This window comes from Pisolithus orientalis, assembly GCF_024613125.1.
Source record: "Pisolithus orientalis strain OTSU chromosome Unknown F5J12scaffold_4, whole genome shotgun sequence".
NCBI classification, from domain to species: Eukaryota; Fungi; Basidiomycota; class Agaricomycetes; order Boletales; family Pisolithaceae; genus Pisolithus; species Pisolithus orientalis.
In genome coordinates this window covers 2,017-29,416 of record NW_026260785.1, presented here as the reverse complement: position 1 = coordinate 29,416, position 27,400 = coordinate 2,017, and the positions used below count along the sequence as shown (strand labels likewise).

General features: G+C 46.7%; 8 protein-coding genes across 8 annotated transcripts; 3 read left to right on the top strand and 5 right to left on the bottom strand.

Moving 5' to 3' along the window:
• Positions 1-4,036: 4,036 nt before the first annotated feature.
• F5J12DRAFT_959084 (uncharacterized protein) lies at positions 4,037-9,384 on the bottom strand (the record flags this gene model as incomplete). Its single annotated transcript, XM_051749907.1, has 21 exons — positions 9,266-9,384; positions 9,111-9,130; positions 9,059-9,083; positions 8,745-8,797; positions 8,643-8,682; positions 8,512-8,576; positions 8,314-8,442; positions 8,224-8,242; positions 7,981-8,159; positions 7,702-7,948; positions 7,320-7,637; positions 6,814-7,268; positions 6,248-6,513; positions 6,023-6,112; positions 5,445-5,926; positions 5,360-5,386; positions 5,138-5,302; positions 5,083-5,086; positions 4,637-4,920; positions 4,163-4,419; positions 4,037-4,103 (listed from the first exon to the last, which is right to left on the bottom strand). Exons 1-21 carry the CDS (start codon positions 9,323-9,325, stop codon positions 4,037-4,039), a joined length of 3,252 nt encoding a protein of 1,083 aa, XP_051603308.1. The 5' UTR covers positions 9,326-9,384.
• Positions 9,385-11,212: 1,828 nt separating this feature from the next.
• Positions 11,213-11,723, bottom strand: F5J12DRAFT_888787 (P-loop containing nucleoside triphosphate hydrolase protein; the record flags this gene model as incomplete). Its single annotated transcript, XM_051747283.1, has 3 exons — positions 11,213-11,256; positions 11,308-11,605; positions 11,670-11,723. 3 exons carry the CDS (start codon positions 11,721-11,723, stop codon positions 11,213-11,215), a joined length of 396 nt encoding a protein of 131 aa, XP_051603307.1.
• Positions 11,713-11,923, bottom strand: F5J12DRAFT_959082 (uncharacterized protein). Its single transcript, XM_051749906.1, has one exon. The coding sequence runs from the start codon at positions 11,874-11,876 to the stop codon at positions 11,727-11,729; it is 150 nt and encodes a 49-aa protein (XP_051603306.1). The 5' UTR covers positions 11,877-11,923; the 3' UTR covers positions 11,713-11,726.
• Positions 11,924-15,046: 3,123 nt separating this feature from the next.
• Positions 15,047-15,656, top strand: F5J12DRAFT_779981 (uncharacterized protein; the record flags this gene model as incomplete). The annotated part of the gene is made up of 5 exons (XM_051742444.1): positions 15,047-15,199; positions 15,251-15,336; positions 15,395-15,440; positions 15,492-15,574; positions 15,626-15,656. 5 exons carry the CDS (start codon positions 15,047-15,049, stop codon positions 15,654-15,656), a joined length of 399 nt encoding a protein of 132 aa, XP_051603305.1.
• Positions 15,657-16,590: 934 nt separating this feature from the next.
• On the top strand, positions 16,591-16,828 carry F5J12DRAFT_888786 (uncharacterized protein; the record flags this gene model as incomplete). The annotated part of the gene is made up of 2 exons (XM_051747282.1): positions 16,591-16,602; positions 16,652-16,828. The coding sequence occupies 2 exons, from the start codon at positions 16,591-16,593 to the stop codon at positions 16,826-16,828; spliced, it is 189 nt and encodes a 62-aa protein (XP_051603304.1).
• A 756-nt stretch (positions 16,829-17,584) lies between these two features.
• F5J12DRAFT_714485 (uncharacterized protein) lies at positions 17,585-19,496 on the bottom strand (the record flags this gene model as incomplete). Its single annotated transcript, XM_051740895.1, has 7 exons — positions 17,585-18,028; positions 18,126-18,484; positions 18,579-18,627; positions 18,661-18,775; positions 18,846-18,916; positions 18,992-19,285; positions 19,362-19,496. 7 exons carry the CDS (start codon positions 19,494-19,496, stop codon positions 17,585-17,587), a joined length of 1,467 nt encoding a protein of 488 aa, XP_051603303.1.
• A 685-nt stretch (positions 19,497-20,181) lies between these two features.
• F5J12DRAFT_959079 (armadillo-type protein) lies at positions 20,182-21,802 on the bottom strand (the record flags this gene model as incomplete). Its single annotated transcript, XM_051749905.1, has 4 exons — positions 20,182-20,531; positions 20,629-20,829; positions 20,883-21,102; positions 21,170-21,802. 4 exons carry the CDS (start codon positions 21,800-21,802, stop codon positions 20,182-20,184), a joined length of 1,404 nt encoding a protein of 467 aa, XP_051603302.1.
• Positions 21,803-26,420: 4,618 nt separating this feature from the next.
• On the top strand, positions 26,421-26,762 carry F5J12DRAFT_678078 (uncharacterized protein; the record flags this gene model as incomplete). The annotated part of the gene is made up of 1 exon (XM_051740216.1): positions 26,421-26,762. A coding segment is annotated over one exon (342 nt), but the record flags the coding sequence as incomplete, so codon positions are not given.
• Positions 26,763-27,400: the final 638 nt, after the last annotated feature.

The window sequence follows — 27,400 nt, the reverse complement described above, 5'->3', positions numbered from 1 at the left end:
TATATACAGCTCAGTGTGTTGGTGATGACATTCATCTTGCCTGGTATATGTATGATCTCAAAATCAAAGTTGCCCAATGTTTCAAGCCACCTAGCCTGCCATGGGGACAGCTGTTGTTGTGTCTGGATCCATTCAAGTCCTTTATGGTCAGTGAATATGTGGAATTTTGTGCCTTGCAGTAAGTGTTGGAATCTTTTCAATGACTCAACTATAGCTAATAGTTCCTGTTCATGCATGGGGTAATTCTGTTGGGCTGGGTTAAATTTACCAGACCAAAATGTGATAATGTTCCCTTTTTCCATAGTTTCTCCCTGCCAAATTACACTGCTTCCACCTGACAGGCACCACATCACAAGACAAGTTTATTGGGGCATGTCCTAGCATTGTTCATCATATCTTGCAATGTGTATGTACTAACTCCTTTACTAAATCAAATGCCCTTTGTTCTGTGAATGACCAGTGCCAAGGAGTGTTGGCTGCTGCTGTCTTGTGCAGGTGCCCAAGGGGTATGCAAACACCTTTGCATCTGGGTGCAAGATACCTGACTGCTCTGATGAAGCCCATGAGTAGGTCTTGTTAGTGGGTGTTCTCCAATTAATGATTTTATCTACTTTGTCAGGGTCCATTCTAATACCATCTGCATCAATCACATGTCCCAGGATTTGTAATTCATCCATAAAAAACTGCAGTTTGTGTTCGCTTAGGTAGAATTTGTGTCTTTGCAGAGTGTCAATGGCAATTTTAACATGCTTTACATGTTCTTTGAGTAAGTCAGAGTAGATCACTATGCCATCCAGGTAGACATCCATGAAGATTCCTATGTATGGTGCAAATATGTGGTTCATTAATGACTAATAAGTTGTGCCTGCATTGCAGTTGCTGATCTGCATTACATGACTGATCATGGTCCCATTGGGTGTTGTAAATAGCATTTTGGGAACATCCTCAGGAGTGATGTGGATCTGCTCATAAGCATCCTTGCCATTGAACAGGGACCCATAGGGGTGAGATATGACGTTGCAGAGGATTTCCTCCATGTCTGGTAGTGGGGATGCTAGTTTCCTGGTATTTGCATTTCATTCCCTCATATCTATTACCATTGTTAGTCTTAGTGATCCATCCTTTGTGGCCTTTTTTAGCATTAGCATTGGGATTGCATTTGTACTGCTGCTGAACTCCCAATGTCTGGTTCAAATATAATCATCACACTTCAAGCACCTAAGGGGCTTAAGAGGTTCAGGGCAATGAGATGGTTGCCATGAATATACTTTATTTTTGTCAATCAATGGAATAACATGGTTAATATCACAGAGAGGGGGAAGGAGGGTTTCAATGGCTTCTTTGCATATATCCCTCACATATGCTCTTAGTTCCTCTTGGCACCATTCCTTCTCATCTGCCAGCAGCTTGGCTGCACATGACTCCAGTGCAATTGTGTGTGGTCCTCAGACTGGCAGTGAGTTATTGCTGCAAACAGTGATCTGAGATGGGTTAAACCCAAGTAACACTTGGTGTTGAAATAGGAATGGCATACCTAAGATTAGGTCATATGAGTCAAGGTTTGTGACATCTAGTACACACTTCTCATGAATATTCTGGTACAAGATCCAGGGTGTTGTGGTTGCTTTGACCTTTCTGTGCAATCCTGAGACCACAAGCTGGAGGTTCAAGGGTTTTTTGAGTAGATCAAGAGGAAGTTGTAGTTGGTCTACAAGCGTGGTAGAGACAAAGTCAGAAGGTGATCCTGAGTCAAGCAGTGCTCAACATGGCTTGTCATTAATGCAGACTACAACAATAGTGGCACTCAAGGTGGCTTTGGAAGTGCTCTGGAAGTGCTCTGGAAGTGGCAAATTTGAGAGCAATGCCATGATGGAGTTTGAAAATTATGCCTCCCTATTGACAATGCCCTCAATGGTCTGCTCACCTGCAGTCACTCTTATCAAAACCCATGGCTTCATCAAGTGGACAAGCTCATTGAGGAAGGCCTTCTGTAACTGTGACTACTGGTGGTGGATTGTCCTCACAAGTACCTGGGAGTGGAAGTAAAGGGAAGGGCCCAGCATCCAACAAGCAGCTGGCAGCTGACTCCTCGATGGAAAGTGCCCAGCCAAAAAACATCAATTGGGATACTCCTCGTACCAAAATACTTGTCCAATGGCTTCTTAGCCATCCTGCTAACTGCAGGATTCTTTTCAGCAACAGAAACTCAGGCGACTTACCCCCATCATTATCATCTACTTTGACTGAGAGACTGGTGGGCCACAACAAGAAGGAGGTCCAAGCAATGATCGCCCAAGCTGTTTTCAAGGATGACAGTGTCTACAAGGACATGTACACAGTGAGTGCTGCCAAGTTTCAAGTTAGTGTGGGCAACTGTCTCAATACATGAGTCTCCAATCATCTGATAACACAAGGTGCAGATTCCAATAATGTTTACCATATTTCAGGACATTATAGTAAACATTAGTTTCAATAACTTCAAAATAGTATGTGTGACATTATGACAGAAATATCTTAAATCAAATTTGTATAATGTTAACATCTTGTATTGTGCAATATGCTTATGAAATCAAAAAAAGTTGGTCCAAATATCTTCTGTGTATGTGTCATTATTGGTTTAATGTAATTCCATTATCATGGGAGCAACATTATGCAAAAAGTAACCTTGCAATATTTGAATGAAAATTAGTCATATTGTTCAAATAATGTTTCCTGTACTTCATCGCCACATATTGGAATTGGCATCTTGGATAATGCTTGCATTATGTGATATGGAATATACAAGAGTTATTTGAAACTAAATCAATGATATTGCTCAAATAATGTAATTCCCAGACTGCAAATTGCCAGGCCTCTGAAATTGCCTCACACACCTGGGATTATAGGCTGGACTTAGCAGCCTGCCAGATGTCTTTCTTCTCACCATCACCACAAATTGGGGTGATTACTACCAGTCTAGACTCATATGCATCGTATGCTCTCTGGCATGTAGGATCCACACTCCCAGTCCCGAGGTATCTCCACATCCACTGCAGTTACTGCAACGTACAATATATTGTTTGAAAGCACTCATCAATTGGTACCACATCCCTAGAAAGTGAGAGATCTGGTGGAGAAATGGGCAAGATATGGCATACATGATGCTGTGAGATGGGGAAGGGGAGACTACCAAATGACAATGGTTGGTTGATATGGCATGAAACTGGAGGAGACTGCAGTGGGGACCACAATGAACATGGAGCAAAAGGAATGGGGTGAATGTGCACACTTGGCCCCAAAATATCTCCACATCCACAGCCATGGGTGCGACGCACCATACACCATTCAAAAGCTTCAATGAGTAGTACCAGGACCCAAAAAAGCGAAATGGGTGAGACACAGCACATGCACAAGTGAACCTGGAGGGAAGGAGAGGGGAGTCCCTTGAATAATGATGGCTGGGGGAATTGGTACAGAAATCTGGGACATGTTAGTGCACTCCTAGGCAGACACAGAGAAAAAGGAACAACATCGATTGGATGACCCAATCCAAAGTTACATGCCAAAGTGCTTCTAAAGGCAGCCCTTCTGACCACAAAAACCAGCATATCCCAACAACTGCCACACGGAATTGGACAGATGAAACATCTCCAGAGAGGTCTCAGCGGGGGGAACAAGCAGCCCAACAAGCGAGAGGAACAGAGTAGAGACAGACATGACATGACAACAAGACCTCAAGGGTAGATCTCTCCACAGCAACATGAGTAACTCCAGCACTGCTTGGCCTTTCAGGATGATCCTGTGCTCGACAGGGAGCTATCGTCGAGTGGTACCATCCTGCCAAGAAGAGAGAGATGCAGTGCAAAAATGAGTGGGATATGGGTCCAACACAAGTTGTAATATTCATCTTGCCATCATTGAGCAAACAGCTTTTCTTACATAAGTTACAGACAAGTTTCATTGCAAACTTCAACTTGTAATCCCAGACAGCACAAATTTCAAATATAAAGCTATTGACCACCAGATGTTCTCCTTCTAACCAGATAGTAATCCCAGCTTATGAACCACATATCTCACTACTTGCAAGCCTCCTCCCTTTCATGCCCTTGAATTTCTCTGCTACCCTAGAAGTGTGTGATATGTTTGGCATAGGGTACAAGCAAGGGGACCGACTGTAACTTACCTCAAAACAGCCTCCATGTGTGATAAATCCATCTCTGGGAGTACGTTAAGCCTGGATTTATCATCATCATCCAGATGCAGGAGCCAGGTGCTATCATAGAAATTGCTTGGTAAACCAGGGACTGCTGCACCCAATGATTCCACCCGGCATGAAGAGACCCGTATGTGTGGGAAAGCACCCCATTTGGCTCGGCCATTGGCATTGAAATGGGTGGAAAGATGAATAAAATCAAATACTTGTAGCCAATTGGTAGCTGTCTGAGAGCGCCAGTTAAGTCATGTAATGGCATACTGCTTCATGCCAGGCAGGTGGTCAGACTCATTGCCACTCATTGCATCGTGGGGCAGGGTTTTCCAAAGGGGCTTAAAGGGCACAAGGTCCAGATGTGCTGAGCAAGTGTTAGCCCAACAGTGTCACAGCTACAAAAAGTAGCCAGGATTCAGCAGAGCCTTACACCATGTCAGAAAGTCTTACCAAGCAGTGCCTCTGATCTCTTGTGTTCTCTTTTTCTTTGTCATGCTTGATTTGCCGCTGCTCATGGTCAGGATCACTATCAGCTTGCAAATTCATGTACTGCACATGTAGGGTGTGCAAGTGAGTCTGGAAGACCTTCTTAATAGTGTGTTTGTTTGGAGAACCATACCATCCACATTCAAAGAAGTGAGATGCAAAGACTTCTGTAGCATGTTTGTTCCAGTCCGAAGAAAGTGCTCCATGGAAGTCCAAATGGAAGTCCTCAGCAGTGGGTCCTCCATGTCCTGTAGCAGTATATAGTGCAGTTGCTTGTGATGATGCAACCCTTGCCATCAGAAAAGGATGCCACTTGCTCCCTCAATCCAGTAGGTGGACTGCATGCTGGTGCATGTTCTCCTGTAAGATATTAGCCCTAGTATCAAGATGCCTCACTAAGGGTGCTAGACCTGCCTGTAAAATGAGCATTGCACCATCTTGGTATTTTCATTCATAGTTGGGCACCTGATCTTCCTCAGAGCTGAGAGTGGGGTCGGCAGGTGCAACTGTAGAGAGGGCTTTCAGCACTGGAGATGATTTTTCTGTTGCCCCCTGCATCATGATGGCATCACACAAGTCTAGTACTGCCAATGTGAGTACGATCAGATCTGCCTTTGTCATGGACTGGTTCTGAATGTTCATGAGCATATGTAGCATAGCTTTGTACAGTAGTATGTACCTGGTCACCTTCCAAGAGCTTTCAAGAGCTATATCCTGTGTACAGCTATTTCAGTACATGTTATAAAGAAGGAATGTCGGAGCAAGATCATACCATACATCTATCGCTTGCCTTGTTTGAAGGCTGCTGTCCTGCAAATTGCTCGCTTCCACCTGGATTCTCTGATGTAGCTGCCCTAAAACCAACAGGCTCGTCTTCGCCTTTGGAGTCTGCTCCATAGCCTCCCCGATCTTCATCATAATCCTTGGCATTGATATTGTCATGTCCATGTTCCATGGCATGGTCATCATCGAAACCAGGGGCTTGGGATTCATCAGTAGAAGCTGCAACATACCCTTCATTGCCATGATCAACCTCTCCATATTCCATCGCACAATCATCACAGAAATCAGTTACTTGGATTTTGTCAGTAGAAAACAGTGACAGTAGATCAATAAACACAGTACCAGGTTGAAAACGTGAGGGAGACCCCCCACAGCCATCACCAAAGGAGCTGGGCAACTCCCAGTAATGTGCAGGTTGCACAGTATGCATAGATGACATCCCCCCCTCTGGAAGTTGTAACTGACCCTGGTCTGTATGAGTTGGAGATAGTGCCCTGCTGTCATCAAAAATTGAGCAATGCTGGTTGTGTAGAATACTAGATGTTGGACTGGGTATGCTGTCCTCACCCAGTGAGTTGGAAGGCCATGGGTGATGTACAGGCTGTGCAATCTGCACACACAAAGCTCTCTCCTCCAGAGGTTGCAGCTGATCCTGGTCTGTAAAAGCCAGGAGTGACGGACTGGGAAGTGATGGGCAGGGGAGCAGATGAGGGTCAGGTATTGCCAAGATGGACAAGAGTCAATCATCTGAGTTTTGCAGTGCCTCAGAAAATAATGTAGGTGTGGCAATACCATTGGAAGTCAATTCATTCTGTTGTGCATTAGGCCCAACACCATGTGGCAGGCTTCCAGAGGGTCGTTCACTATGAGGACGAGGTGCCCTACTGTCATCGAAAATCTGGTTTTGTAGAATACCAGATGTTGGACCGGGTATGCTGTCCTCACCCAGCGAGTTGGAAGGCCATGGGTGATGTACAGACTGTGCAATCTGCACATGCAAAGCTCTCTCCTCTGGAGGTTGCAGTTGATCCTGGTCTATAAAAGTTGAGGGTGACAGACTGGGAAGCAATGGGCAGGGGAGCAGATGCAAGTCAGGTGTTGACAAGATGGATGAGAGTTGATCATCCAAGTTTTGTGGTGCCTCAGAAAATAACATAGGTGTGAAAATACCATTGGAAGTCAATTCATTCTGTTGCACATTAGGCCTGACACCATGTGGCAGGCTTCCAGAGGGTCATTCACTATGAGGACGAGGTGCCCTACTGTCATCGAAAATCTGGTTTTGTAGAATACTAGATGTCAGACTGGGTGTGCTGTCCTCACCCAACAAGGTGGAAGGCCATGGGTGATGTACACACTGTGTGATCTGCACACATGAAGTTCTCTCCTCCAGAAGTTGCAACTGATCCTGGTCTGTAAAAGTCGGGGGTGATGGACTGGGAAGTGACAGGCAGGGGAACAGAGGAGGGCTAGGTGTTAACAAGGCAGATGAGAATGCTTTGTTCGAGTCCTGTGGTGCATCAGAAAACAATGTGCACATGACAGTACCATTCAAGGTGGATTCATTCCATTGAGCATTAGATCTGACATCACGTGGAAGGCTGCTAAAGGGTCCATCATTCAGGTCAGGATCATGTTTGGTGTGAGGACTGGTGTTGGCTTCATGACTTTGTTCTTGGCCAGCTAAAAGTAGTGTTGCCATTGCACCCATAAGTATCCTTTGGGGCATTGGAAATCTGAAAGTGAAGGAGCAGATGGCCTGGCCCCCCTCCACATCAACTTCCTTTATGGGGCCAAGTTGGGCTGAAGACTCCTATATAAAATATAGAACACATGAATGTATTGACAAGGTGAAACAACATACCATGCTCTCAACACAATTGGAATGATCGGTTCTGGCATCCTGTCCAGTGTGTATGGAATCCTGTTCCAATCTTGACCTAGACCCCTGTGAGGGACTGACAACATGGGGCTTTACGGTGGGTTGTTGTCCATGAGAGCTCATACTGGAGACAGCATGACTGGTCTTCATCTTCTTCATGAGATGTGGACTGGTTGCATGTTTTGCTGTACCAGTAAGTTTGATTGGCAGGGTAGGAGACCTGGGCCTCTTCGATGTAGAATGCAGTGGGTTAGAAAATCCAGGCAGCTTGACAGTAGAACCTAGATGTGAACTCGTTTCCTATGAGAGAATGAAACAGCAAAGATGAGACAGCCTACACCTGAAGCAGCCAAATGTTGCAAACCTTGATATGTCCATGGTCCAGTCTGACAGGTGCACTAACACCATCAAGGGGATCGTGATGTGTAGCTGAAGGGGTATATGGCTTGGCGTCCATATCCATGGAGATTGGATCATCTGTTAGAGCTTCACCTGGCACCTCTAATGTAAGTGGCTCAGTGCCTGCTTCATCTGTGGGACTTGGATCATCTGCTAGAGTTGTGTTGAGCACCTCTGAAGTAAGTGGCTCAGTATCTGCCTCATCCACAGGACTTGGATCGCCTGCTAGAGTTATGTTAGGCACCTCTGCCAGTTCATGATGTCATGAAATTCTCTCCTTTCGGACTTGATGAGCATGCTTGTATGGCTCAAAAGTGTGCCTGCACCACAGAGTATAGTGTAGAATGTGACTGAAGAGAGAGGACTGCATGTAGAGCCAATGGAATGTTGAAAGACAGATGCCAACTCATAACCAATGACCCACTAAAAGATACTTTGTCAGTGGCCAAGCACAGAACAAAGAGAATATGCTGGCTTTGTGACTAACATGACAGCTGGTCCAAATCCTGTTTTGGAAATAATCATCAGTGGACCTGGATCCTGAAGGAGTGTTCAGCCCAAAATGAGTGAAGCACACTGAGGCGGCAGCCTATTCAACAAAACACCCAGCATCACAGTAGCAATTGGATGTGGTAGATCACATTCATCCTGGCTGCTGCCTGAGAGTGCTCTGGCTGCTCCAGAGCTTTCCCAGTGGTCCCAATGTCTTTTGCAACAGTTGTCAGAGGACCTCAGTTCGATTGATGAAAGAAGTGGCCCATTCTGGAAAGCATACCTGGAAAGGCCACACCCAATTTTCCAGGTATGGAGGTGAGATCCCCTGCTTGACCTCAGATCATCCTGGCAACTAAATTTTTTGCAGGTCGATAAATGCAAATACATCTCTAGGAAGTGATAGCTACATACTGAGGCAAGGCTGGACGTCAAGTTAGATGGTTGGGCGACACTATGTGGAATGATTCAATGTTATTCACAATTTACTGCTGGATCTTTGAGATTTTGACATACTGATACTTGGATGTGAGCAGTAGTAAGGCATGTCCTTGGTAGGCTTGATAATGCTAAGGAGTCTGTTGAGAAGAAGATATATAGTTGGGCACACAGTGCTGAAGCCATGAGAAGTTGTGTTGGTGATGTCTTTGCCATGACTTGTGGTGTTGGAAAAGGGCAGCTGAGTGTGAAGGAAGGCAGATGAGCCAAATTTGTTGGAGAAGAGTGACAGGAATCTAAGAGAGGACATGTCATTACAGGAGCCCAAAAACTTGTGCTTCCCAGAGCCAGCAGAGGGTGAAAGAGGCCTGACAACTGTGTCACAGACTCACAGGTGGTAATGTCAGGATATAGCATCTATTTAATGTGAGAGAAGTGACACACCTGGCATTTTCCCTCCAAGGCTGTCACTTATCGGACAGCTTCTTGAACTAGCAGTTGTGGTGCAGGTGAGCCATAGATCTGGCTACATTTGAAGGTGCAGGCCTCTGGCTGCAGTTCACATTCATAGTATGGATGAGCTCATTGTGGCAACATACTTGCTTGTCCTTGCCCACTGGGATGCTGAGGAGGCAGCCCATGGTTGTTGTACTGGTCATTGTGCTTTGCAACTGATCCTCCACAACATCCCATGGCTGGCTTGGTGAGGCTTCACGAATGCCCCAGGGGGATGGATGTTGTTGAAAATGGTCATCTACCAGTCACTGATGCTTGGAGTTCGATGGTTTCCTGAAGATACTTAAGGCATGATGACATGTGGAAGAAGAGCATGTGATGTCTTTGCTGTAGCTCATGTGTGTGGTCAGCATGGGGATTGCTGATAAGAGAGCTGAAGGACTGAAATCATTGGAAAACAAAGAGGGGAATTTGACAGTAAGCTGTTGTAGAACATGCATAGTAAAGGATGGGTGGTTTCGCTTATGGGATGCCACACCCAGGGGAGAGGGGTCCTGGTTGTTGTTGGGGCCGTCACTTGCAACAGAGTTGTGATTGGACCAATGAGTAGCCTGACACTGCATCTAGTGGTGGAGGTATGTGAATTGTTGAATTTGGGACAGGTTTTGAGACTGGGGTTGCTAAGGATGTTATTTGCAGGGGCTGCAGGCAACAGCTGATTGACTCAGAAAGTGAGTGAACATGTGTTTGATGGTGCCGGGTTTAGCATCCTAGTACTGCTCCTGTGCAACTTTTTATACTACCCCTGCATACTTTTTAACACAGCCACTTTGTACCACTTTGCACTAGCTAGGAGGGCAGATAAAGTAGATAAACATAGGCAGGACATGAACACAGTTCATTGGCACTCTCCCCAGTCATCCCGGGCCTCATGGATGCCCTGCAGGGCCCACTTGAATGCTCGACCCCCTCCCAGTGGTGGGATTGCCATTTCGGGAAATTCCCACAGAATCACCACCTGCAATAATTTCGGAATCCACTGGCTGCTGTTCCACCCTGAAGGCTTTTGTAATCTGCAGAATTTCACTCTCTGCTGTCTCCCTGCAGATTCCAGATTGTCTCTGAATGATTTGATGGCATTTCTACTGGATATGCCTCTCCTTCAGGTCCTTGTCATTTGCCAAGCCCTGCAGCAATCTGTTCCTCCATCTAACCCATCAAGAATATCATTTTCATGTCTTCATATGGTCATTTTGGAAGCTACTGCAGTGCATATGGCATTCCTGCTGGAATCCCTTACTACTCCCCACCTCCAAATACTAGAAGTTCACTCAGAAGATCTGAGTGCCCAAGGTAGCACTGTGGATTTGAATCATCTTTTGTCTGTTGTGGGAGCATGTGCTCAACTAACTACATACCACATGGTGGAGGTTCATTACAATGCAATGTCAATCCAAGTTTTTGGCTTTCCAGAGGCAATTGGTTACATTGATGCACCCTCTGTCCTTGAGCAAAGATGTTATTCTCATAACCAGCCAATTTTGGATGCTCGTGGCTGACACTCAGTTATTGCCACACCCTAAAATGTCTGGTGTCTTTTGTGCTGTGACAAGGCCATCCATCACACCATTGACAGGCCTTGACTATTGTCATCATTTTCGCAAACTGCAGTAAGCTGGAAACTGGTGGTATATCATCCTTTCTACTGCATCAGGGCTCCACATCTTCATCCAAGATTGCACATAGTTTGGCTTCGTGCGCTGGAATGCTGCAATCACACCAGTCACTACTGTTTTGGATTGTTGCGATTAGACTGGCAACCCAAACTGTATATAGTGGGGTGTCTCAGTTACTTCTACAGTTACCTGCACAACTCAAGTTCTGCATTACAGTAATTCACATGCCACATGGCCATAGTGACCAAACCCACTCATCTTGGAGCTCATGCTTTACACCAATTATGTGTGAGGCCAGTTGTCTGACATTCTCCACCAATACCAACTGGTGGTTGCCCATGTATATTCATCACCTCGACTTTCATGCACAATGTTGATTGCATTCAGGCAAGTGAGAAAGAATCACCATGAGGACTAGAACCACATGAAATACATAAGATTGTTCTTCTTGCTTTGCACTGTTTAGGTCCATCAGACAGGTTGAAAAGAAGCAGGAAGAAGACACTCACTGAGTGCAATCCCACTCAAGAAGTGTTCATAGGTTACCTTCATAGCACCCTCCCTGAGAGTGACCATACCAGCTTCCACACATGTAACCTTGAGCTGTGCTCCATTGAACTCATCAGAACTGCATGCAAGTTCCTCATAATTGACATCGGGGCTGATGGTCATTTTACGGGAATGGATCTCAAGAATATGTGCCCTAGCAGTCTCGTTCAGAATTGGAAATTTGATCTTGCGATCTAAATGCCCCAAATGAAGTAGTGCAGGATCGAGGATATTGATCCAGTTGGTAGCTGTGATGACCTGGATGGTTAACAGTTAATTAGAAGGCCTGGGAGAGGGTTGTTTCTTTATGGGTAGTAGTCACCTTGATATGCTTGTCATTTGAGAAACCATTGAGTTGATTGAGAAGCTCCAACATCATTCATTGTATTTCACACTCACCACTTTTCTTGGAATTGAACCGCTTGGTAGCAGTGGCATCGGGTCCGTCAATAAATATGATAGCAGGTGCCTTTTCCTTTGCCAACTCAAAGGTGTTGTGCACTAGCTTGGCACTGTCACCAATGAACATCTGCACTAGTGAGGGTCCTGCTAGTTTCAGGTAGCAAGCTTTTGTCTAGATCATGTCATTTTGATAGCAATACGTGATCAGTAGTCTCTGAAAATAGACCAGGGAAGGATAGCTAAACAATTCACTGAGTCAATCAAAGAGGCACCATCGATAAGGGTCTTCAGGAATCCAAATGTGAATTTGCGAAGGATGTGAGGATATCAAGTGAATGTGTAAGTATTGGCAGCACAGCTGTCATGTGTGAGTGTTTGCACTGTTCTCCCCCTCATAAATAAGTACTTATGTTCTGCCCATTCAACCCAGGGAATAGTGGTACATCCAAGCCTGACCCATTAGGTTCAACCGACGGACGCATCATGAATTAGTGAGGGGTGGGTATGCAGTCAGCTATCCAAAGTTATGCTTTGGCATGCATATCTTAATACCTAACTAGTATACTTCCCATGTAGACATTTACATAAACACCTGGCTAGTGAATAAAAATCAGGCCCCCAATGTGTACCTCGCAACTCATTCAACATCTATCATAGCATCCAACATACGATTGTAGGCTACAGCAAAAGTATGCATTTCCTGCAGAATGAACAGCTTGGCCTGCAATTCATAACAACAGTGGTAGACACCCACCAATGACATGGCATCGACAATGATCTTGCCAGTTGCAGGATCGGTCAAAGAACTCTTTGGCATGAGTCAGCGGTGCTGTGGGTGTATCATCTCAGTTTGAACTCACAAGAGGGATAGGAGCAGCAGGATCAATATAATGTTTCCTGGTGCTTTGCAGATGTTGAGGGCTGAGCTGCAGATGTCATGGGCTCAGCTTCCAATATCTGGTAATTCAATATGGTCAATTGTCATATTTATTTCAGCCAAAGATGTTGCTTGGAACTACCATGGAGAAAGAGGGATAGCCCTGTAGCTGTTGCAAGAGCAGTGGTGACTGCAGATATTCTTGCTTCTAAACCAGTCAATATTCACAAGCTTTCACCAGAGAACTGAGAAGTGTCCACTTACAACTGGGTATTGCATTTCCAAGTTAGCACTATAGCTGGGATGTGCAACTGGCATCAATAGGTCTGCCTCTTTCTACAAAAGGAAAGGTTGATCAATAATCAGTGTTCACCTTCGAGCCTCCTTGACTTGCCATAGGGAAGACAGGAGTGAAGCGACAGTTTGCTGGAGATTGAATGCCCTCCTGCTTCTGTTGGAATTTCATGGGTCACTTGGATCAAAGCAACTTGGATCCACTCACTACAGAGAAAGGGACATCTGAAATTATTCATAAGAGAACAAGATCAGCAGTTAAAACAGATGTTGCCAAATCTTCAGTGGCTTACAATGGGGGAAAAGGTTTCAGGGGGTGACCAGAAGGGGCCACCATTCAGGTGTGGTGGTTCATGATCTTCTTGCTTTGAGTGAGGATGCCAAGATCGAAGGTCATAAGGTATGCTTTTGTGAGAGACATGGGTGGCATGCACATGGCCCATTGCAGGGTGAGGATGGAGACATCATCCACTCATGGGCATGATGGGATTTATACAGTACTTGGCCAAGGGAGACAAAGCACATGTCTTTGTGGTTTTCTACAAAGGGACACAATAAAGAAAATAGGATGCATGATTATGTAACTTGTATGGGCTTAGAGCAACTGATGTTGACCAACATACATATGCATGCTATTGAAATGCGAGGCATAGGATCATTTGACAGACATGAAAGCCATGAAGGTTTTTCATACTGGGTTGGATGGATCACCTAACATGGTTGTTAGAGAACAGCAGGTGGAAAAATTCAGGGATGAACCAACAATTTGAGTATTACTTCAACCTCGACAAGATCACCATCAGCAACCTTCATATCAGACTTGCCAGGGGTCATGAAAATTCCTTGTCAGTCATGGACATCCAATGTATTGACCCTTGCCTCAGCAAGACATCTGTATTTGTATGTCTTCGAAAGTCCAATATGGCGATGGAAAGGATCCAGCAAGTCGTTGATCCTGAAGATTGTGACCTGGCCACACCAGGCATGAGGAGCCATGAGAAAAACCAGTTCTACGACCTACATGGCTCGAATGAACAAAATGCCAGTTAGACAGTTAGGTGACACTACACAGAATGATTCAATGATTTACTGCTGGATCTTTGAGATTCTGACATACCAATACTTGGACGCAAGCATGGAATCATTTCAATCCATAGTCTCTAATTAAGTATGGACAATAGCTGCACTCAGCCTTGACACCACTGGGCACAGAGTCATTGCTGGCTCTGTGAAGCACCATAGGGTTAATGCTGATGGTGGTGGCACCAGAAGAATGCATGGTGGGTGCATCATGCATTTTGAGAGTGAGAGATTCATTGTTCGGCACATTGCCCCAGGGCCTGTGACTTTAGTGGGGACAATGGGGAGGACATCTTTGACGGCCTGCAAGAGGGCATCGGCAGGTCAATTGACCAGCGGGCAGCCAAACAGGGGCACAGTCACTAGGCCAGCCAGGGCGCCAAACCATTACTAACTTTTTCATTCCTATTTTTCAACTATCTGGATTCTGGAGGCTTGGCCCCCCCTCCCCCCACACTACACTGATCACAATGCAAGGAAGTATAACCAAATCCTTTCATTCCTGACCTCTTTTGGTCCAAGCTAAAGGTTTTTCATCAAGCAGGGCAGCTATCTGGGTGAGGTCACTTGCTCAGACATCAAGTCATAATATGGACTATTTTCATGAGTAGATCAGAGATAGATGGGATGAGTTTGACTGGACCATCGAATATGCATTGAGCTGATGCCCAAACCAATGGTAAGGGCTGAAGAAAGAGTGACTTGCTTTAGCCATGTTCACAAAGGTGTATGTGCTCATGCAAGACAATCAAGTAACTCATTGGGTGGGTGACATTTATCTATAGCTACCAATTGGCCAGGTCCTCATGGCTTGCAGCACCACTCATTCTCTTTCTAATGAAAAAACCCAGAGTGCCACTACTACTATTCCTTTGTGCATTGAATGCCAGCTAGCTATATAAAGAGGTTGTTGTATGGGGAACATTCCAATGCTCACATCCCCTCCCAAGGTTTTTTACACAATGTCCCCTACAACACACTCCATGTCTCGTAAAGGTGTCAGACACTATTCCCCATACAATCTATGATCTCATGGCTCCTGCCAAATGTTTGAGACCCTACCTACTCCCTTGAGGACCCCTACCTGCCCTTGCAACCCCTCTGGCCCTCATCTGGTCCCTGCTGTTGGTCTTGACATGCATGGGAGTACCTCTATGTATGACATTGTGCACCAAGCGGTACTCAATGGTATTCCACTGGTGCATACTTTCTTTGTTCATGCCACTTTTCATGAAAACCAATTTCTGCAGGACAATATATACTACTCTATGATCCTCGTGTTTGCTCGCAATTGCACAGAAACAGTCGATGCTGTGTATGTTGAGCAGCAGCACATGTGAGTACCACCCTTGTTATACCTCAGGAGTTCTAGTGTTCATTCAGAGCAATGGCAGCATACTGAAAATAGAAGCTGGAGAGCCAATTTTGGACAAAGAATGGGTGCGCCTCTACTCTCATTTGTTAATTAACTTGCTCAGCATTCCACTTCAGAGAATATTCTCTCCACTCCAAGTGAGTTGCACCAAGGGCCTTATGGAACTTGCAAATACCCTCATTGAGTTTGTGGAATGCTGGTAAGCCACCCCTAGTAACCACTGGGCCAACTTACTGATGGGTCTTTACAGTATTCTGGCAGATAGGGATGTCTTGCAGTAGGCCATCTGCCCATGAACTCAGCAGGTAGTATCATGTTACACAGCTGAATTTATCCTGAATCTGTAATAGTAATTGTACATGTAGAATATTTGACCATCATGCTGTGGAGCAAAGGGCACAATTTCATTTTTGTTAGTTATACTTGACTGGGGTTCAACATTCAATGTTCAACCTTGCTTTGCATAGTGGTGATGTGTGGTACATCCAGAATCAAAATGAACAAGTTGAATATCAACATAGCTATGCAAACAGTGCACATACAATTTCCTATGATGGCTGCATATGCTTTCACTGATCAAGCCTCTCATAGTCTGGAATTGTCACAGGATCATTTTTGCTCGTGTTTTCACTCACAACAAAGTTCTGGAGTTTGAATACATAGTAGTTACACTCTGAAATGATTATCATTATCACATCAAAGACCACTGTGCCTCGGGGATTTTGCCTTCTTCGCATGTGATTTTGCTGCTGGCAGACTGGCCAAAACAGATGGTGTGGGTATTGACTTGATGTGAGGCATAAATCCATCTGGAATTACCAAGAAGACATGGCATAGGGTCACCGGTGGGTGTGTCTACTTATCCTGGAAAATATACAAGTGGTGCAGTGGTGGTGCCAGCCCCATGTGGCAGGTGGGGTCATGCCGGGTCATGTGACCTTAACCCTAACCTGATGTGTGCCAATGGCTCCTGAACAAGGTGGGGACACATGACCTTAACCTTAACCCTGACCCCCTGCCTCCTTGGCCTGGAATGGGAAAGGGATGGAGCAGCGGAGCAGGACATGCAACTGTGTCAATTAACGGGCATGCACACAGGCCATGAATGTAAAGGGTAGTGGTAGCAGCTAGTATGTGCATAAATGAGGGATGGGATGTGACAGGAAGTGTGAGTGTGAGCATGCTAATGGGCACACCGATTGCAAGACAAGTTAGATGAGAAAAGAGGTGAGAAAGCGAGGGTGGCAAAGCAAAGAACAGGAAAGAAGAAGAATAGAAACAAATGGAGAAGAAGGAGAAGGAGAAGGAGAAGGAGAAGGAGAAGGAGAAGGAGAAGGAGAAGGAGAAGGAGAAGGAGAAGGAGAAGGAGAAGGAGAAGGAGAAGGAGAAGGAGAAGGAGAAGGAGAAGGAGAAGGAGAAGGAGAAGGAGAAACAAGATGAACAAAGGAAATGATGGCAGGAGAGCAAGTAGGGGCTGACAGCTGGAAGCAGTGAAGGTTGGGGGTGCAACCACGAGTGAGCTGTGGACATGATTAGAGGAGGTGGGGGTAGGCTACATTGCAGTTCTGAAGCTCGAACGTGACGGGTTGGGGTTGAATATTGATGGAATGGAATGGCGAGCAGGAGCAGTGGATGCTGCAGGTGGCCCAGCAGTGCTTCAGGCCTGCGACTCCAGCTGCCAGCACTCATGTCATGCCTTGTTGATGGCATGGAAGAGGTGTGTGTGCCCTTCTTCTGCCTTGGGGTAGGCTGCGAGGAAGTGAGCCTCATCACACTTGGAGCTGTCATATGGCAGTGGATGTCAAACATTCACATCGAGTGCATGGGAAGCATTGGGTGAGCAGGCAGGCTACTCAAGGAGAGGGCTGGATGGGGGCACTCACATGTCAATAAACTCCAGTGCAATTGTGGCCCACTGGCTGTACTTGGAGGCGAAGGTGCGGTTGCAGCCCTGGTACCAGTCTGCAGGCCAGTCCTTCAATGGGACACTCAGGCCACATGGGGGATTGCTGATGAGCCAATGGGTGATGATGTCCTGCCAGGAGTCCCTTCTGGGATGTCATGAGCCATCCAGCAGCTTGATGGGTATGTTTGGAATCCTGAGCCTAGAGAGTGGTGGCTGCTTGGCAAGGGGGACGATAGGGTAGTCATGGCAGCTTGCTGTCTGGCTCAGGCCAGCACCAGCAGTGACAATGTGATTTGCAGGGACTCAGGCCATTGGGCCCACTGGCAGGACCAGGGCAGATGCCTGTGCCAGCTGGGGGATAGGTGTGGGTGTGATTGAGCTGGGATGCCCATGCAGCAGCTGTGACTGTGAGGGTGGTGTGACAGAATGGGGTACACTAGCATAGCTACCATGAGTTGTAGATCCAGTGCAAGGCTGCCACAGAGCACCAGCCATACCTTGGCAAATGATGGTGGCAAGCTCATGAATGGACTTGCTGACCTGCCCCATCCTGGTCCACAGGCCATGAACATTGGAGGTGATGGATGCATGGGCTGTGCGAACCTCCTCTGCAGTGACAGGTTGCATGAGGGTAGATTCGCCTACCAGAGAATCCTGCACATCCTGTACAATCAGAGCAAGTGCATCACTGTAGTCTGTCTTGTAACAGTAAAGCTCATCTAGGAGGTATTGGATGAGGGTGTTATGCTGGAGGCCATGTCAGAGCAGGTCAGTAGTACAGTACCAGGTGTGAAGCATCCAGGTCAACGCTATGAATGATGGGACACTCAAACTCAGCACTTACATGCTCCCCCTCAGCCCAGCCCCCCCACCAGTGGACCTTTTTGAGGGACCAGCACTTGCCAACAGGGGCCAGCATAAACCTGTACTGTGCTCCACCCCGTCGAAAGCAATGGGTCAAGAAGGAGCCTTGAATTCCCATGCCAGTCATTGCTTTGTTGATCCACTGTTGCATGGCATCATGCGAGATTGGCTCATGGGGCTGTACAACACCATTAGCCCCCATCACAGGGAAGACATTGTCATCAGGGTCAAGTGGTTGTTGGTAGTGGACACGTTCAAGCCAGTGTACCCAGAGTGGCAGCCACAGGAAGCAGTCGGCTCCTGGGAGCTCAGGCTGGGGGAAGATTTTATACTGGTTGCCTGCAGGGAAATGCATGCTTGGTTTGATGTCAGCTCACTCACAGCCTTATTGTGTGCATTACCAACAAGGCGATCAGGCTAATGGTGGACTCACTGTGCAGATCAGCCTCAGTCATCCTCTTGTCAACCTTGTGCTGCCACCCCTTTCAGTTTGCTAGGTAGACCTCGAAGTAGACAGACCTGTTGGACAGCATCAGTGGCTCATTTCCAAGGTACTTTTCCAGTGTGTGGTCCACCATTGTGCAGTCAATTGTGATGTGCCTCTGCTTGAGTTGGATCAGCTCATAGCACCTATGTGACTGTGTGTATCTCTCAGATGGGGGTCACACAATACACTCCACAATGGAGTCACCTCACTGACCTTGTCCATAGTGTCCATGCTGTGGATGCAAATGCAAGTTGCTCAAGGTGGCATGTCACCAGTGTCTGCACCTTGAGACCAAGAAGTTCCAACAGTGGCTGTTGTGTGGGCCCACTGCCAGGCATGCTGAAAGTCATTTGAAGGACACTCAAGGCAAAATCAAGGTCAGGGCACACTGTGCATGCCCACTGCAACATCCAATCCAAGTGATCCCATGTGATGGGCAGTGAGTGCTTGCGATCACCTGCTTCCACACTTGCCTTGTGCTTGATCGAAGTCAGGACGTCGTCTTGAACATCAGCTGATTCTGCTGGGTTCCCCTCCCAGCACTGCCTCACCTCATTGAACCCCCACTTGCCTCGAAAGGTATTTCTGTCCCTGTTAGATGGCAATGGCATGGTATCCACCAATGCCCAGTCAGTGGTCTGCACACCCACTGGCTGTCTGAACACTGGGACAAAGGTCTGCTTATGCATTTGCCCAAATGTCTTTGAATGCTGCCCTGATGCTCTCCACAGTGCTCTTGCCTAAATTCTCATGGAATCCCTTCCACATCATGTACAAGGCCAATGCCTTGTCAGAGCAGCTGTTTGGTGTGCTCTCGAAGGCTGTTCTGAACTCTGGGTTGCTGTATGGGTTGTTGTGCACCATGGGAGTCAGGGCTGGGCCAGCATCCTCAGGCTGGCTCTCCATTCCAGAGGCAGCAAAGCTGCTGAGCCACTCTTGACCTTGGTGGACATGTGCAGCTTAGGCAGTTCTTGTTCTTGCTGCCTTGAGGTGTGTCTGCTTCCCCTGCTCTTTCAGCTGGTTGATGTCCTTCAGAGACATGGCTGCAGCAGTGCCAGTGTTGACTGCAGGGGTCTGCCTCTTCCAACTCAACTTCTTCTGCAGTGACTGCAACACCACCAGAGCCTTCTTCGACTCTTGATTTCAACCCATCAGGTCAGATATATTTTCTGGGATAAGCCAGGGGTTTAGAAGGAGCTGTGTCACAGCTGGGCACTGAGTGCTGAAGGCCAGAGCAGAGGTCACACCTGAAGGGTTCAAGTCAGGTAACTAGTTGCAGCCACACCACAGGCCCACACAACTATGGGGATGCATAGCACACTACACACATTACATGGATGAAATGGATAGCAAACATATGTACAACCAGTGCTGCCACTACAGTGTCTCCATCTTGTAATTCATAATTCAGTTGATCATGGGGCAGAGGCCCTCGAGCTTGGGGTGAAGCAGAAGGGGCTCATGTGGTGATATTAAATACATATATGCATGGTCATTCGGCACCGATAAGGCATTGCCATTTCCATTTCCATGCACCTACAAGGGGTGATCAGTGTGTTGAGATGTCCAGCACAGATGTTTGACTCAGCTGTCCTGTATTTGTTGAGGGCTCATGCCCAGATGGCAATCGCAACCATACTGCACACAGGGGAACTGGAAGCAAGAGCAGCACATCTTGAGGACCCAAGCTCTTTGTGATGTATCTGAATGAGTCCACAGCAGCATGACAAACAGCTTGCTTGTGGGCTTTCAAGAGATCCAATGACTCGAAGCAGATACCCATCCATTCTTGGGCTGGAATGAACTCGGCACCACAATCCATGATATGACCAATCAAGTTCATAGATGCCTCTTGGGCCTTCTTGTGATGGCTATGAAGAATGGGGGTCATTCGAGGAACTATATGTTGGGTCAGATGTTGAGTAATCAAGAGGTAATAAATACTTGCAAAGATCTTTCACCAGGGGGGGGGAGGGGAGGTTCATTTGCATCATACTGACCACATTTGTGATAGCACCCTCAGTGGCAATGATACTATCGAGCATGCCAGGGTACTCCTCTCTGAGTTGTTCAAACAAGACAAGTCCAAGCTTGCTCAAAAGCTGGTCCTCATCACATTGCTTGATGATGATGATAGTGAGTTGTGTGGTGAGATCAGCAGTCTGTTGACAAACTTTGGCACATTTGTTGTTCAATGCTGCCAGAGGATAGTAGAGACAATCTGTGTAAGGTACAGTTTGACACAGATACCCAGAGTGTCAATAACAGTGCTGAACCCATCCAGCATGACTTGGCCTTCCATAGTCTGCTCCTGGAAGGAGCATGCAATGCCATCGACCAGACAGACCTCCAAATGTTTGTCAATATCAGAGTCACTGAGAGTGGCAACAACTTTTGTGATAGTCTCCATGACCATTTTACAGTACAGCTCTGCTTCATCTTTCAACTCATTCATGATCCTCCCTGCGATCTTGGAGACCCCAGCTCTTTGCATCCATTTGACAATAGTTTTGCCTGTCCAGCACCATGTGACAGACCCAGAACAACTTGAAGAAGTCTGGAGGAATGTCCTGCTTAATGTATTGAGCAGTTACACCATTGGTGGCAGTGCATTGCTTAATGACCATCAAGACAATCTTCTTCATCTCTTCATCCAACATCTGGAATTTGTGGATCAAGATGACCATGACCTCCTTCATGTAGTACAAAGCATATTCTGGGTCCATGAGAGGAATGATGAAACCAATCACCTTCAAGAAGGCAGCAAGTCCCTTTCTGCGATGCTGGTGAATACTGAGCCACAGTGGCCATAGAACCTCATCAGAAGACTCGATTCTATAGGGTGCAGCCACTTCAGCTAGGGCAGCAGTAGCAAGTGCAGTCACTGTCTGCACTTTCTGCCATTTGTCTGTGAGACCACGAGCAACACAGCTGACAAGGCTGCACAAGTGAGGAAGGATGGCACAGCCCATCATGATGGCAATCTGCTGAATGATATGGACACCCGCACAATGAGCCTGCCACAACTTCTGGCTATGACAAATGGCCTTGAGGAAGGGAAGCAATGTTGGGATGCCTAGTGCAGGTGCGACAACAGAAAAGGCACAGGCTGTGGTATTGCACACATATTCATCAGCACAGTCAATGTCCAGACAGATGGTGGAAACCATGTGTGCAAGAGGCTGGCCACTTTTTGCAAGGTTGGAATGACCTCATGGCCTCCAACACAAGTAGTCCTCATCTATAAGGAGCAGCTCGATAATGACTAGGATTTTATGAACATGGGGCCAGACGAGGCTGTTGAGTTTGTATAGGACATGGTTGATGACTTTGGAAGGATGGCAGTCTGCTGAATGATATGGACACCTGTGTGACAGGCCTGCCATGACTTCTTGTGTCATATGACAAACTGCCTTGAGGAAGGGAAGTGATGCTGGGATGCCCCATGCAGGTGTGACAATGGAAAACACACAGCCAGTGGTACTGCATGCACATTCATTGGCATGGTCAATGTCCGGATGCATGGTGGAAATTGTGTGTGCAAGGCTTGGAAATGATCTCATGGCCATCAAAGTGAGCATAGCAGTCTTCATCTACAAGAGCAGCTTGATGATGACTAGAATTTTATGAACATAGGGCTGGACAAGGTTGTTGAGTTTGTATAGGATGCAGCCAATGACTTTGGAAGGACAGCACAGCCAATCAGGATGGCAATCTGCTGAACTGATATGGACACCTGTGTGACAAGCCTGCCATGACTTCTCATGTAGTATGGTGAATCAGCTTGAGGAAGGGAAGTGATGCTGGGATACCCAGTGCAGGCACAACAACAGAAAAGGCACAGGCAGTGGCATTGTGCACACATTCATCAGTGTGGCCAATGTCCAGGCACATGGTGTAAATCATGTGTGCAAGACCAGCCATCCTCATCTCTGACAACAACAAGGTATGCATGCAAAACAAGGGCAGGGGCCCAGAAACCATCTATAAATCGGTGGGTGGGGTGAGCATGAACTCTGTGTCTTTGAGGACACAGTGAGTGTGCAGATCAAAGCTGTAGGGCCAAAAATCACCTACCAACTGATGGGTGGAGTGAACATGAATGCAAATGCAAACATCTTTGTCTTCAATGACCTCAGTGGGGGGAGGGGCAAAAATTCACCCAACAATCGGTGGGCAGAACATATGTGAACATCTTCATCTTTGAGGACAGGGTGGGGGCTCAAAAATCATTCACCAATCAGTGGGCAAAGCAAGCATGGATGTCTAATCACCTACTGATCAGTGCATGGAGGGAATACAAACACACCTCATCTGCAATGACAGGGTGGGGCCCAAAAACCATCTGCTGATCAGTGGGCAAAGCAAGTGTGGACATCATCATCTTCAACAACCAGGTGAGTACCCAAAACAAAGGTCAGGGGCCGAGAATCACCTACTGATTGGTGGGCAGAGCAAATGTGAATGCCTTCATGTTCAGTGATGGGGCAGGCACAAAGAATGAGGGTGGGGGGCCTAAAATTTGTCTACTGATCAGTGGGCAAAGTGAGTACAAAGCATCTGTGTCTTTGATGACTCAGTGAGTGCACAAAACAAAGGATGGGGGGTGAAAATTCACCCACCAATCACCATTCAGAGCAAATGCAAATGCAAACATCTTTGTCTTTGACAGTGGGATGGGTATGCACTCCAAAGTGAGCCAGAACATTGGGAGGGGATATGTGCGGTCAGAGAGTGTGCATGCCACAGGGCAATGGGGAAGAGCTGGCAGGAAATGGGTTGAGCATGAGCATGGACATCAATGGCACACACCTACACTGATGAAATATGACACATTGAGCACAAATGTGGATGTGCACATAGTGCCACAGGTGGATGGGCAGCGACAAGCCTGACACCAATGGCTTAGTAAGCTTACTGGATCTGGAAGGTCTATTAGTTGGTGGATGTGCTACATTGTAGAGGCCAAAGGGCTACAAACAACTACAGAAAGAGCAGACTACAAAGTGTGTAAAGTGCACAGAATGGCAGGGATAAGTTGGAAGTAAGTGGTGAGTGCCATACCAAGGTGTAAAATATACAATGTTTGGCATAAACATTGTATATTTTGCAATAAGCGAAGGTCTATGCTGTCAGGAGGGAGTCAGGGACCTGTCAGCTCCCCCAGTCCCTGGCTACAAAGCCATATCCCACCCCTCCACATCATCCACCACAGTCGCAGCCCCACAGCATGTACAGGCTTACACCTGCACTTTGCACTGGTGCACATGGCAAGCTCTGTCCAAATCTGTGAGGATACCTTATGACATGTATGTAGCTACATGAGCAAATACCTTGCACACAGCCCAGGGCCAAAGCAGGACATGCTAATCTATATGCAGGGGGGGCAATGGAAATGATACCAGAGATACTGAACACTAGTACTACACAATCACACTGTTCAGACCCCAGGAAAAACGTGCAGACACGATGGGGGAAGGTGCTGTGTGTGTGCATAGCTGCCTGCCTCTCATGCTTGTGCCCTACATGCATTCACAACCTTGCAATTGCGCGAACAGTGTCCCATATGCCAAACTCAGTCGCTTACATAATGCTGCCCCCTTCAGAACTGGACAGAATGCTGCTGGGGGGCATGTGACCCCCCTGCTAACCCTTTTTGGGGCGCCCCTGACACAGCTTGTATATTTTATGGGATAACTGTACTTACTAGGCAAAGGATCATGTTTCAAAGTCCACTGGGGAGTGCCTGCATCAAATGAAAATGTCAGGGGTTGTTTTCGTGCCATTTTCATCAAGGACATCAAAAATGAGGTCAAAAACAGCCATCAAAAATGAACTGTGAATTCCCCTAGTGGGATGGACTCTGAACATGTGCATGGTACACACAAAAAAAAAGTGCAGGGTAACTAAGAGTCGGAAAAACATGCATCAATATGTGACAGTTGTAGTGTCATACACCTCGTAATGTTGTATGTCATTTCTACCTTGCCCCTGGGCCCACACCACAGATGTACCGACCATGCATGCAGTGTACATGCTTCAGATGGTCGCAACTTCCCCTCATCAGCTCATCCGATGCTTGTGCACTGGGATAGACCCTCCTTCGTAGCCTCACTGTAGTGGTTGACCATTGCCCCACTACTACTATGTATTTGGCTAACAAAACACATGCCCGTGATCTCCCCATTTGAAGCAGTCTTCTGCACTCCCAACAACTCTATTCTGGAACTGTCCCTTCCAATCAAGGTTTACACCTGCACTTAGACTTAACATCCCTTCCCTTCCCTCTGCATCAAATCCATTCCCAACATGCGAAGGGTGCAGGAGGTGCTTCTCTGATCCAACAAGCCCAGGTGCAAATTGAAGAAGGAGCAGGAAGAGTCACAGAAGATCCTTGCAGGTGCAGAGGGTGTGGTAATGTGCCTTCTCATTTTAAGTTTTCTTGTGTTGTCATCAATCATCTCTGCAGATCAGGACCAACAGCATATGCATGACAAAGAGGGGTTGAGACTGCCTTCTTCTCGCAGTTCCAGTCCAATATCACATTTGTCAATTATCATCTCTCCACTGGTCAATTCTCTGTTCTCATATCACTTTATCCTATTGAATCTTCTCAGGTGTTGGTCATCTCATCGCCATGCTTTTGTCTTCTTAGTGAGCTTCTTCTCCCTGCAAAGCGATCCAAGCCTCTTACCCCAACAGAAGGCAGGATCGAAACATGATTCCATTCACACAGGCCAGCATACTGAGATAGATACTATGAAGAGTGTGGCATGTTGGCCAACAACAGACTGCCTTGAATCTTATATTTCTATCTAGGGGTCTTCTATACTCAATGCAATTTTTCTACCTTTTGTTTGGCCTGCGACTTATGTAATCATCTCTGGATCTGGATATGCTGTGAAGCTTGTCACACTATTCTCTCCACAAAGTTTGAGTGTTCCTGACACAGGTTGAGTACCAATGCATTCATGTGTCATTTCTCATTGCTTGTGCTGGCAGTGCTATGATCACACCACTGTTGACCTTGTCACTGGGCTCCCAGTGAGGGGATGCCACCTTGGAAGAAAGGAATATGCAGCACATTGTGCTGCACAGAATGCAAGAGCCACTGCTCTTGCAACCTGTTCTCAGGTTTTCCCCACTGCAGCTCCAGACATGGTATTTTCTGCAGGTGTTTCATATATCAGCACACATTGCGATCATCCTGATTTGCCATCTCCATCTCGGCCACCATGTATGCCTTCAGTTCTGCAAGATGAGGCTTCTGCTGTGACCGAGGAATGGTCCCGCGAACCACCTGATGGAGACATTCTATGGTATTTGCAATACCTGTCAGGCTGATTGGCAGCACAAAAACAATGCTGTGTGCAGAAGGGTGCTCTGTATCCTCCTGTCTTCTGTGCCCCACCATCCCCTTCATCTGCACACCCACAGAGCATGGACAATGTTGTTGATGGTCCTTTGTCCCTAACCCATGATATGAAGGGAGACTTTGACATCTTGGAATATGAGGAATTGTTATGCAGTGCATTAGCTGCGGCACAAAATGTGTCTTTGCATCCTAATGTGTATGTATGCTTGAACACCAGAGCCCTAGAGACTGCAGCTACAAACAAGATACATTCCCTTTGTGAGTCAAATCACAAAGAACAGATGCAACAGTATATTGGTCATGGCACCCACAGTGCCTCTGCAGATGTACAGACAGGTTAGTTTTCCACCTTAAATTGCTATAAGCTACTCATCTCGCCCTATCCAGAACATTATTTCACACTACTCCAATTCTTTGATCCCATCTCTCTCCTCATGCACATAATCGCTGCTGTTCTCCACCTTCTCTGTGGTGTTTCAATGGATCACTGCACATTCATACTGTCTGGCTTGCATTTGGTGCTCAAACTATCACTTCTGGTGCAGTCAATGTCATCGGGAGAGGCTGCCAATAATGCGGATAGTGTTCCCCAGGATATAAGATCAGTTGTGGATGCTCTCTCTCTTTCCCCTGTCACAAAGGAGTTTGTTTGTTGTCCCAAGTGCTTCAGCTGCTACCCACTCGAGTCTTTCCCTGAACGATGCACCAATCAGGACACCCCATCTAGCGCCATATGCCAGAGGCTACTGCAAAAGCAACCAACAAGAAGGTCACAGGTAGATGAACCCCAGGGATACCCTCCAACATGACTCTACATTTATCACAACTTTAAAGAATGGCTTGGGCACCTTTATTCACGACCAGAGATTGAAAAGCACTTGGAGAAGAATCCAATAGTATCTGGCAGACAGCAGATGTCAGGTGTCCATCAGGATATATGGGACACACCTGCTCTCCAGAATTTTCTTGGCCCAGATGGACAGTGATTCATATCACCTAACTGTGGTGAAGGCCAACATATCTTTAGCCTTAATATGGATGGCTTCAACCCCTTTCAAAGGAAACAAGCCAGATAGAAAGCTTCTTGCAGTGCTATTTATATGGTTTGCCTTGACATGGAGAATCTCCACAGGTCATGGAGGACCTCCACAGGTCATGGAGAATCCCCACACTTGACATGGAGAATCACCACAGGTCATGAAGAATCCCCACAGTTGACATGGAGAACCCCCACAGGCCATAGGTAATCTCCAAGATGACATGGAGAATCCCCACACTTGACAAGGAGAATCCCCAACATGACATAGACTCAATCCCCAGCAGGACATGGAGTATGCACTTAGAGGACCACCTTCTCTGTCCTTTGCACCAGCTGCTGATATACCTTGTGGTG